Source organism: Aplysia californica, unplaced genomic scaffold (assembly GCF_000002075.1).
Source record: "Aplysia californica isolate F4 #8 unplaced genomic scaffold, AplCal3.0 scaffold00720, whole genome shotgun sequence".
In the NCBI taxonomy this organism is placed as follows: Eukaryota; Metazoa; Mollusca; class Gastropoda; order Aplysiida; family Aplysiidae; genus Aplysia; species Aplysia californica.
The window spans coordinates 87,379-99,827 of record NW_004797990.1 but is presented as its reverse complement, the minus strand read 5'-3'; the positions used below and the strand labels follow the sequence as shown (position 1 = coordinate 99,827).

At 43.6% G+C, this 12,449-nt stretch overlaps 1 protein-coding gene across 1 annotated transcript in view; it reads left to right on the top strand.

Annotated features, from left to right (window-relative positions):
- The window catches only part of LOC101859817 (serine-rich adhesin for platelets), a gene marked incomplete at its 5' end in the record, with an annotated part of 209,444 nt that overhangs the window by 119,222 nt on the left and 77,773 nt on the right, over positions 1–12,449 (top strand). Inside the window, 2 exon segments of the mRNA XM_013088306.2 lie at positions 5,953–6,034; positions 10,567–11,261. Coding sequence (XP_012943760.1) covers positions 5,953–6,034; positions 10,567–11,261 — 777 coding nt within the window.

The window sequence follows — 12,449 nt, the reverse complement described above, 5'->3', positions numbered from 1 at the left end:
CCCGCTACGTCACAAACGCCGAGTTTGGTTTCTTTGTCCTGAGTCGCATACCTGAATAGAGCATGTGTGGCATCGTAAAATGGTGAGTTAACCTGCGTTTATGTGAGCACGCGTCTCTTTAGAAAAACACTGCATGTAAAAAGTGCACACGTGCACAGCCGGATGCAGAATGGGTCGCCTAATGAGGTTACCGGACCTCTAATCGTCAGATTGCAGGTTTAAAGGTTCGAGCGTCAACTCATTCCATTCCACCGTTATGTATTTGGCAAAAGCACTTTACACACAAATAACTCCTTTGTCTGGTTCCTTTCGGAGATGGACGTTAAACTCTTTAAACTACACATGTATAATAACGTAATCGTGCTGAGTGGGGCGTTTAACCTATACACGAATTTTATTTTACAACTGGGTGCATGTATGTGGGTGTGGACATATACATGCAAGTACACGCCCATACTGACCCTCGAATCCCACCCAAGTTTGCAGCAACCACGTATGTATTGCATATAAGCAGACAATTTAATTCACTTGTTGCGCTCATACTGACCAAAGTGTTCAATTTGTTCTTGTTCTTTCTGTTATAATAGAAGGGAATCTACAAAATCAGGTCTTTAAGTTTTTAGTAAGTATAGTGTTTTACTGCACATTGCAACACTATAAGGTCATGAATAAGTGCCGAAGATAAGAGGTGTTATAATACAAATGAAGGAAGACAGATAAGGATGATAGATGTGATAAGAAATAAGGAACCAACCACACCAGAGCACCCGCCAAGCACCCACAGATCAATTGTTTGAAAGCTTAACGAAGTGCATAATGTATGTAATCCTCTCACAAGCTCAAGTTTTGTTGCACAGCCTTACTTCACGTCACTGATCAGCGTTTTGCACCTTCGTGGAATGTTCACGGGAACGATTTAAACGCTGAGCACAACAAAGGAATGTTTGTGAAAACTTTATTCCTCCAAATATGCGGTGACTGTCTGCAGGGGGTAGACTCACGAAATGGATTTGGCTGTGCGCACTGCTTTGTTGTTGTTGCTGCTGTTGTTGCTGCTGTTGTTGTTGCTGCTGTTGTTGTTGCTGCTGTTGTTGTTGTTGCTGCTGTTGCTGCTGCTGTTGCTGTTGCTGTTGCTGCTTTTGATTTATTCGACACGTGGCAAAACGTTAAGGTTTACTATTGGCTCTCACGTCCCATGACACGCCGTCTGATCTGAAACTGGCTGAGACTATTGGTGTAACCAAAAAGACCGTGAAGGACTAAAACATTTCAGTCTGTGAGACTATTCCTAAGCTTCAATATTTTGTTCCCTGTTAAATCGTTTTAGAGGATTATAAGACTGTTTTACTTCTAAACTAAATTTAAGTAGAATCTCATGACGGACAAGAATGATTTTGTATAAAATGCGATGTTTTATTTCAATATGACGTCTCTTTCCCTGTGCAACTTTGGATGATCAGGACTATATACCTAGGGTTGGTGTCGTGAACTTACAGTAGACTGAATGGATCTGGACGTATTGATCGAAACAACGAGTTCGACTGTAAGTAGTTAATAGACTGTGGTCGTACTGCGGTTTGCTGTCATTGTAATGATGCGTGCGCGCGCACGAAGGCACGAAGACACTCAGACACACACACACACACACACACACACACACACACACACACACACACACACACACACACACACACACACACACACACACACACACACACACATAGATATATCTAATTTGAGAAAAAGAGAGAAAGAGAGAGACAGAGAGAGAGACAGAGATTTTTTACCATCGCGACAACAATAAGTGATCAACATAACCTCAACTGCATCGTTTTTCCTTGAATTCTCTTCGCTCGAGTAGTAGTTAGACGAGGAACTAAAGCACTGTTTGTGTGTGTTCTGGGGTGGGGGGAGGGGGTGGAGTGGTGAATTCTGTTGGGTGTGGTCTTCAAGCAAGACCATCTCACGATGAGGTTGAAGTGTAAATTAATCTGATTTGATTTATTATCCTCATCCAGGTCGTGATTCGGCATCATGTGTCAGCAATTGGTGTTGGTGTATAGATTATTATGTCGAGAAAAACGTGAGGTGAACGTGATAGTTGTGACACATGCTATGTTCTGTACTTATTATTAATATTATATTAGCCGATTTTTCCAATGTTTGCTAGCTCTTGTTCTGTTGTGGAGATTTTATGAATGGCAAGGTTGCCGAAAATTTTATGTCTCTGTCTCTGTCTGTCTGTATGTCTGTCTGTCTGTCTGTCGGTATGTCTGTCTGTCTGTCTGTATGTCTGTCTGTCTGTCCCCCTGGGGCAGCGCCACTGACGGAAGTGTCTTTAGGCTATTCCCAAATGGGGGACATTTCTTGTTCTTATGCACAGTAGAATTGTACATGGGCTGATTCAACAATGTCATCCTCATAACTGAGCCTGAACTACAACAGGGAACTGCTGCTTTTTCTTTTCTAATCCTTACTATCGTCATTTTCCTCTACTTCTTTCGTATGTTTGTCAAACTCTTGTGAACTGCTATTTACGGGGTGCCTTGGAAGTCAAAACAGACTTTGTGCTGTTAAAACTAGAGAGGTGAGCAGAGTAAGCCCGATTCCCTGTGAAGACTTCTCTGTTAACATCCACCCCTTGGCGCTCATATATGACCTATGCAGTTGCGAGCGCCGTAAAACCTCTACTAAATAAACAATTATGTCTGTCTGTCTTAATCCCCTATTCCCTATTTTTTTGTCAAGCGGTTTCTCGTCATATGAACTTGACAAATGTGAAAGAATATGTTCATGGTGTGGAAATAATTTGTGACTCAGTGCTGATTCCTTTATATAAAGTTGTTTATCTATCTATCTATCTATATATCTATCTATTTATCTATCCATCTATCTATCTATCTACAAACCTATCTATCTATCTATCTATCTACAAACCTATCTATCTATCTATCTATCTATCTATCTATCTATCTATCTATCTATCTATCTATCTGTCTGTCTGTCTGTCTGTCTGTCTGTCTGTCTGTCTGTCTGTCTGTCTGTCCCTCTCTTTCTATATCTCTCGCTCTCCTTCTCTTTCATTCTACCTTCTCTCTGTTCCTTTCTCTATCTATCTTTCTTTTAATTCTGATTGCCTGTACATTGCCACCCGCCCCCCTTCCCCCGCCTCTCTGTTATTTCTGTCTCTCTGTCTCTATGTCTCTGTCTGTCTTTCTGTCTGTCAGTCTGTCTGTATCTGTCTGTGTCCGTGTCTGTGTCTGTCTCTCTCTCTCTCTCTCTCTCTCTCTCTCTCTCTCTCTCTCTCTCTCTCTCTCTCTCTCTCTCTCTCTCTCTCTCTTGGCAGACATCCGATCGTACGTACACGCCCAGTAGGAACGCTCATCAAAAACAACGTATTGTCCTAGGCAGCCCCTGTTGAAATGTACACTGTTTTGGCACCGGTGCTCACTGCTCTGTAGTTCAATTCGTGGCCACAGATTCAGAGATGCCGATTTTCTGGATCAATGCAGAATCTCGTGTTTCTCAAGTGGTCCTTATTTTGCACTTTGTATAAACACATTGATTAAACAAGATGTATTAGGCAATATCACTGCCCTCGTTAACAATCCACTTAAGTACACATTTTGAGATTTTTTTATTTTTACACTCTGTCAAAGCTCTATCAAAGATGCACCTTTCAACTTCAGCAAAAAGCAGTTTATTGCTATGGTCAAGGCTTACAATTTTCTTGCGCTTCATGATTCCTGACAGGAACAACACAATTTATTTGTGTGTTTGTTGCTGTTGTTTGTTATTTTTTTTGTCTTTGACGTAAACAAAAAACCTAACGTAGATCAACCCAAACAAGCTTAAGTGTATTTCTGGCGACATCGACAATATGGACTGTACAATTTGAGTCCCCGTTCGCAGGTCTTCATGAGATCCGAAATGTCTAGGATTTTTCTTCCTAACCATTTGGCACCTATGCAGACTGAATGGCGTACTTGGCAGTCCAGATCAACGCCTTTGACATGACTGGTCTTTATTTGCATCTGTTGGTGCATTAGACACGTCCACAGACACATGCCGCTATATCTGGTCACTTGGCTGGTTGTTGAGGATGTTTTTGTAGGTCTAATGTTTTTTTTTGTTTTTGTTTTTTTTTCTTTTCTTTCCCTCGTGTCTTTCTGTTTGTCTGTCTCTCTCTTTCCCTGCACTGCATGCATGGCAGTTATGGTGCGTGTGGTTGGAGGGCGCCACTTGCAGGTCCTACTTCTTTACTTTCCCTCTATTGTTTCACGTCTTGTCTTTCTATTTCTCTGAACTAAACGACCATTATTGTGTCGATGTGTTTCTCTTCACTTAAAAACAACAACAACAAAATAACAATTATTGTCTTTTTTTCACCAAGTCTTTTTCGCCGCTCACAACTGCATAAGGTTATATTATGAGCGCTCGGGACACATTACACGTTTTCAGTTGGGTAGGTAATTCTTAACTTTTGCAGGGTGGCGGTCAAAGTCTACTCTTATTGATTTTGGACCATCAAGGGATCTTTAAAGTGCACAACTTGCGCACGGGGCCTCCGGGTTATTCGTTCTTATCCGAGAAGGGTAGATGTTAGATTTTACCTACCATAAGACCAGGGGTGTGGCTAAAATACAGCAATAAAACGGAGCAAAGGAGTAGCAGTAGAAAGGCTGCAAAAGAGTCACGAACCCAGAGGAGGGGGCGAAGGAGGTGAGAGGGGTGGGGGCAGGAAGTGGAGACGAAGGCAGACGATAGAACGTTGTTGGAGAGCAAGGAAATGAGGTGAAAGCAGACAATTTTAGAGAAGAAAATATTCCATCGCTGTCCGTATTCGAACCCGGGACCTATTGAATGAGAGGCGAACACCGTAACCTCTCGACCAAGAGAGCTCCATTTACTGTGTCAGAGTGCCTTTCTTTATTCAAATAAACAAACAAACAAGCAAACACAAACACAGTGCTGTCGACTTTGAATGGATCGCAACTGTGCTTTCGTCCGATGGCAAAATTATTCCCTCGAACAACATAACACTTTGGCCGGTCGATGGCGTTTGTTTCTCCCACCTCATCTTTTCTTTTGGCTGGCACCGCCTCGTATGTGATCTAATTTGTGTCGAAGGGGGCGTAAAGAAGTTGTCATGAGCCTCTAAACCAACGTTCCAGTAGAATTGTATTTGGCGTCGGTGGCCTAATGGTAAGGCTCTCGGACTCGCAACCGTAAGGTCGTGGGTTCGAATCCCGCCAGGGGCCCGACGCTGTGTCCTTGGGAAAGGCACTTTACACGAATTTTCCTCACTTCACCCAGGTGGGAATGGGTACCCGGCTATAGACAGCGAAAGATCTTGTCAGTTTGTTAGTGTTTGAGCGCTTAATCAGCTGCTTGCACTGTATGCTTCCCAGAAAGCTGAGAATGTTTCGGAGTGTTCGATGGTCTGCTGGGGTAATAATATAGTGTAAAGTGCATAGAGCCTGCCGTTGAGCGGGGGTATGCGCTATACAAATGCTATCTATTATTATTATGAAACCCAGACGCTCATTAGACTGTTGCCGAAATACCCTTTAGGGCTCCAAACTGACCCTGAACATAACGCAACGGGTAGGTGTGGCTTCTCTTCCTTCCGTCTGTCCCCCTCCCCCTCCCCTGTCTCTCTACTTGCGTTTCCCTGCACTAAATAACCATTGATATGAAGGTGTGCTTCTGTTTGCTCAAACGGGCAATGACAGAACCTGACACGTGGGTGGTTGGTGGGTGCTCTGGTGTGGTTTGCTTCTTCTTTCCTATCAAAGATCTATCGTCCTTATCTCCCCTCCTTTTTTATGTTTGTTACTCTCTTGTAACACCTCTAATCTTCTTGCGCTCTTATGACCTTATGCAGTTGCAAGTGCCGTAAAACCTCTACTAAAACTAAAACGGAACCTGACACATCTATCTCTTTTACAGGAATGCGGGCCAGTGACCAGTTCGGCTGACGACGCCAGTGACATGCCGACCTCCATGAACCTGAAGACCACGCCAGCCACAGGTCAGCCTGTTTGTCTTTTTTTTGTGTGTGTGTATGTGTATGTATGTGTGTGTGTGTGTGTGTGTGTGTGTGTGTGTGTGTGTGTGTGTGAGAGAGAGAGAGGGAGAGAGAGAGGGAGAGAGAGAGAGAGAGAGAGAGAGAGAGAGAGAGAGAGAGAGAGAGAGAGAGAGAGAGAGAGAGGTACGTGAGTTCGGGTCCAACAGGGGGACTTGGTAGCAATCTTGTTTGTGTTTTTGAGGGTACGTTTCCTGAGCAACACCGGTTGGCCCTAACATGCTGGGTTGAAGCAGCCTGCCTCTTAAATGGTCTCAATTGTACCGACAGGGGCGTACTAAATGTAGATCTATCCTGATGTCGTTGGGCTGTAAGCGCTAGGACTCCATAGCTGAACACAATTTCTTTCACGACAACGAACGTTTTTAAAAAAATGTGTTCTTTGCAACCCTTATAAATGCCATAATAATTTAGTTTTCAATAAAGATGGCTACTTAATCAACAGCCGTTCCCGTTGACTGGATCCGAAGATTTTAAAATCTTAAGAATGGCTCCAGCAGGTAGTTAGATGGTGTCACTGGTAGGACCTACTTCAGTTGTTTCTTTATGTTCTTCTTGGCTCCTTCCTCGCACTAAATGAACATACTACTGTGCCGAGGTGCTTCTCTCTACCCAAAGCTCCCAATGAGTCTCGCTGTGATCCACTCCGTAATTACTTCGTGTTTTACATACAGAGCTAACCCGTATGCTGTGGATGGCTTACCTTATCTTACATTTTCAAACCCCTTTAATAAAACCACCGGTCTAATTTTGTGTCCAATCTTATAAGAGGAGCTAATCTTTTATCATTCCCAGTGAAACATGCTCCTTCCATAAAAAGCTGTTCTTGCCACAGATACCGTACCCCCCCCTTTTTTTTTTAAAATTTCTTCCCTCGTTTCTTTCTCTTAAACATGATGGAACCTGAGATTTCAGAAGTGTTTTTAAGTCTGGTGTTTACACCGGGGAAGTTTTGCAGGGGTGGAAGAGTTGTACCGTCCACTCTGTCGGGTGTTTTGTTTTAATTGAAGAAGAAAAAGAAGAAGAAGGAGGAGGAGGAGGAGAAGACAAAGAAAAAGGAGAAGAAGAAGAAGAAGAAGCTGCCGTTAGCTGCATATTTGTTAAAAATAATGATCGAGATAAATAGTGAACATCTTTTGGCACAGCTGATTATACATGGCAATAGCAGTGTGACGAAAAATGAAAGAGAATGTAAGTCAAATGGAGACGCGTTTGGTCGTTGGGCTGTCATTACGTATTATTTCTAACTTCTGTATAACGTGAGAGCGAGCATACGCCAGTCCAGTTGCTTCACCGGGCACAGTCGTGTAGGGTTCGTGCCGTTAGCTCAGCTGTTATCATGCTGAACTACGGGTCCCTTGGTCCTGGTTCCAATCCCCCCAGTGGCGAGCTGTTCTGAACTTGTGTTATTTTGGGGAGTTTTTAAGTCTTTCCACCCATATTTTGGCTCGGCCATAGGCTGTGGGAGGTGGATAGTAACTCTGTAGGTTTTTGCCTGTTAGATAAACTTACAGGATTGGAAGGTGTGTTAAACTTCTGCAATTTCGCGACTCCACTGTGGCGTTGTCCGACTGATCGGACAAGTGTAGACCACGCTTGTCAGACGTCTGGGTGTTTCTGATTAATCTGGCGATGAGCATCTTTAGGCAGCTGCAACGAGTCTTTTATCTCAACGCTTTTCGTCTCACGGAAATCTCAGGGGGGAATTTTGTTCTCATCTTATCTCTGTCGGGGCGAGTACCCGTTGGGGGAGAGGCGGCCGTGGTTGCTATTTGAAGCGGCGGCACGCTTTGCTGTGTAAAGTCTCTCTCTCCTGACGAGAGCTGCTGTGGTGGAGAGACAGGGGTGAGTAAGGTGGTGTTATTGTACTGCTAGATTAGTCTGAGGGTTAGATGCACAAGACGTGGATTGTGGGTTGGGGGGGGGGGGGGTGGGGGTCCTGCTGAAATCGATGTGTCTGGTTCTTATCTAGTGTTTCAGTTTACAGGCTGTTTGCTTTTTATTTTTTAACAGAATTTTAACAGCCATTTAAAAAATAATAAAACAGATTGTCATATTTCGGTCCTGATGTCATAGTGGACGCCAGTGTGGTTGCCTTATTCTATTTTTTTACTCGTAAAGTTTTATTGTTTTTTAAAAATCCTGTTGGCCTTTGAGGGTTTTTTTATTTGGAGTGGACAATTGAATACTTTCTACCAACAGTCAGAAGGCTATATGTTGAAGGTTTTGCCGCTTTGATAGCCGCCATGTGATTGTAGCAGTAGGATATAAAATGAAGTGGCTTCTTGTGTATATGGGGCGAACGCGTGAACAGTAGTCGCCTAGTTGTTGAAGAAATTTTTACCTTGAAAAACCGGAGGAGTGGTTTTATTCAAAATTTGTAAATTTCTATCTTCTTGGGCTGTGATAATTAAAGGTTCCTTTGTTTATCGGCGTCCCCCGTCAACAAGTTACAGGGTAAACCGATGTCTTGTCGCCGGCCCTTCTACCGCCACACCGCTGTGTTCAATTATTGTACTCATAGGCTCGTTCGATCTTTGGTCGCTTTTAAGGACAAGCGGACTAACCCAAATTTCGGGGGTTTCCAGAAACCTACACCAAAAGTGGCCATGGTCTACCTATAGGAAAAGATTGGTTTCATTGGTGTGTATATTTGTTTAGCTTTAGAGAAACCTCTCCTTCTATTTAAAAAAAGCTGAACAAGGGGCAAAACCTTTACCTTCGATATTCTCAAAATAGCATTTTTCGGGATAGCCCCCTTGTGCTTAAAAGCAACCATATACACTTGTGACTTCTAGGAAAACCAGGCAGTATATTCAAGTTCTATCAAAGTTACTTCATTGCTGTGTCTCTGTATAATTTATAATAATATGTGTAGGAACAAAATCCCCATCCCGTCATGAAAAGGAATAAGAATTTACCATGTCTAAGACAAAATCTTTGCAAGGAATGGGACCAATACCCGTTGATTTAAATAGCGCGCTTTTTCTGTTGCTTTTGCACATTTGTTTTTACAAGTTTTTGAAAATGATCCTTATATTTACGCCGTTGTCTCAGCTGATATCGCGCTGGTAGGTGTACAAAGTCTTCTATACGAAACCCCGATATGGCGTTTCAGACCCTGGGTTTGTTTTGGAAGTTTTCGAGGTTGGCTTACCGGCGTCTGAAGTGTAGCGGTCAAAGTCTTCACTGTCACACGAAGGGGACCTGTGTTCGATTCCCGAGTGGGGAGAATATTTGGTCGCTTTTAAGGACAAGCGATTGACCCAGATTCCGGGGGTTTCCAGAAATCTTGACCTGTACCAAAAATGGTCACCTATAGGAGAAGTTTGGTTTCATTGGTGTGTTTATTTGTTTGGTTATAGTGAAAACTCGCCTTGTATTTTGAAGAAACTAATCAAGGGACAAAAACTTTACCTTCGATTTTCTCAAACAGCCTTTTTTGGGGATAGCTCCATTGTGCTTAAAAGCGACCATATAACCCCTGTAGTCGATACTGGTTGATGTAATTCGTACTTCGATACTTTCTCTTTTAGTTTAGTTTTAGTAGAGGTTTTACAGCGCTTGCAACTGCATAAGGTCATATGAGCGCCAGATACTTTCTCTTTACAATTAAAACAGCCAATGTAGTGAGAGCGAAAATCTCCAATCCGTGACAAGCCGCGTAAAAAAATTCTCCGTGTGTTTGGTTTTGTAAGGACTCTACAGTATATACAATACTGTGTGTTGATAAAGATGCCCAAGAGTAGAACAACAACTGAGGAATGATAAAGAAAAGAGCGCATAAAAACACCGCTAACCACTTCCCTCTTCTATCAGGGATACACACAAATAGGGCATAGGAAGAGTTCATTCACCTAGCGAGTCTATTCACAAGACGACTCCGTCGGTGATCCATCTGTGTGAATAGTAGCCTATCACACACACAATATAATATAGGCCCCAATCCAGTTACTAAGTAATCGGGACGATTTTAACATCGATAACCAGCGAGAAAGAGAGAGAGAGAAAGAAAGAGAGAGAGAGAGAGAGAGAGAGAGAGAGAGAGAGAAAGTGAGAGAGAGAGGGAGAGGGAGAGAGAGATAGTAGACAGACAAGCAGACAGACTGACAGACAGAGACAGAGAGAAAGAGAAAAGGTGATCAAGCGATACGATAATTTTGAGAATAAAGTCAAGGTGGAGGAGAGAGTGTTGGCCACCCCTATTGGAGATGAACTATAAGTTTGGAATCCCTGCCTCTTGTAAGCTGGTGATGTTGGAATAGGGGGGAAGAGGGGGGGGGGGGGTAAAACCGGGAAAATTCCATTTGATCCTTTACCCTGCGGTACTGAATGTTGTGTGGTAGTGTAACCTAGATAGGTGTCCCGAGCCAGCCCAACCTCTGCTGTCTAGCTACAGACGCAGAAAGACGCAGAGCCCCGCGCCCTAATGATACGGCCAATCGGAACTAATTACTTTAATCATCTGGGATCCACAGAGGTCACAAGGGGTCACGACCAGGCTGATGAGCCCCGGAACCCGCCCTCGGCCAGCAGAATAAACGGCAGTAGGAAACAGGACGGTGTCGCAGCGGTCCCCTCCGCTCACCAAGGGATATCGCTCTCTCACCCTCCCACTTCACCTTCTTATTCCTCGCCCACCACCACCACCAATAACAACAATAATAATAATAACAACAACAGCAACAACAACAACAACGCCGTAATCTCTACTGCCGCTGCAGCTGCTGCTGCTCCCTCTGTATCTACACCACATCCTCTTTCTCCGTCCTCCGGCGGTCCGTCCTTCCGCTCTGCCTCCTCCGCCTCCTCCTCTTCCTCCTCGTCCTCCCCCTCCTCTGTGGTAGCCCACCCCGCCCAAATTATGGCGTCGAGTTCGCCCTCGCTCACAAACAGACGCCTCCCCGCTGTCCCTCCCCCTCATCCTCCCACCTCCTCCTCCTCCTCCGACCCTGCCCTGATATCTACGACGGCCTCCAGCAACAGACACGCGCTCATCCACGCCGCCACCTCGTCTTCCAAGACATCTTCATCGTCTCTGTGGTCGTCAACGTCGTCGTTGTCCTCCTCTAGAGAGGCCGAGCCGCCGGGCAGACAGGGAGGGGGAGCCGGGAGTACTGTGGTCACGTCGTCGTGCGGGACGGACTCCAACAACCGACTGAAGGCGGACCAGGTAACGGCGGGATTTACTTTTCTATTTGTTTTTTGTTGTTGTTCTGGTGGAAGTTGTTTTTGTTATCACTAACTGTCTCATCATATTTGATGGACAGCTGTTGTTGTCGCTGTCGCACTTGTTGCCAGTTGTTTCCAGTTGCTGTGGTTGGTTGGTTAGATGATAGCACTGGTAGGTCTACGTTTTTTGTTTGTCTTTGCCTCTGCTGTTTATGTCCATGTTCCTACTTTTTCCTAGCACTGAAGAATAACTGTTATTGTGTCGGTGTGCTTCTCTGTATTCATTGCAGCGTTGATGTTACATGATAATTTGTTAGCTTTCGCTAAGCGTTCATGGATTATCGTTTGTTTGGGATTTTTCTGTGTGTGTGTTTTAAAAAAATAAATTAATAGTTCAGTTGGTTGATTTATTAAATCATGGTCTTTTAAAGAAAAAGAACCCCCCCACACACACTCACACAAAAGAAGCTAAAAGCTACATAAAGAAAGAACGAAAGAAAAATATAGATAAATAAATAAATAAATGTAAACAATTTTTAAAAACTACCATATTACGTTCAAGGCATATCCTACCCACAAGCATTTTGGAAATTGGTCTTACGCTTATTCTTTTCGAATTGACACACGGGTAAACAAACAGATGGACAGGCACACACATAATTTTAAAATGAGGTCACAGAGCACGTACCTACATCTTTGTAGTTACACCTGACATATTTCTGCAACGTTTGATACTTTACGTGCAGGCAGCGGTTATTACACACCTCTGGCACGATGGCGTTTCTGTGACTTTATGACACCTAGGGCTGTAAAGAAAAGGATGTTTTGTATTATGATGACTTCACGTAGAAGAACATATAACTTTGGCCTTAGTCTTGATGAGTGGTTGTGGCGTAGGCATTGAATAAATAGGCTGCTCCGTATAATGTCTTCTTTAGTTGAAATGTCTTCTTTCTCCCCCCCCCTCCCACAATTTCTTTCCACTCCGTATGTCAATAAGATTTTTCTTTTTCTTTTCGTTAAAGGTGGATGGAGGTTAAAGTGGTGGTGATGTATGGTTTTGTGTATGTGCGTAAGATAGATAATGATTTTGCTGTAGCCTCATAAATGCAATAAAAAGCTAAGCACTTATAATAATGTTGTTGTTTTTTTCTTGTTGATTTTTGCTCTCAACCCTCCTCCCCCTCCC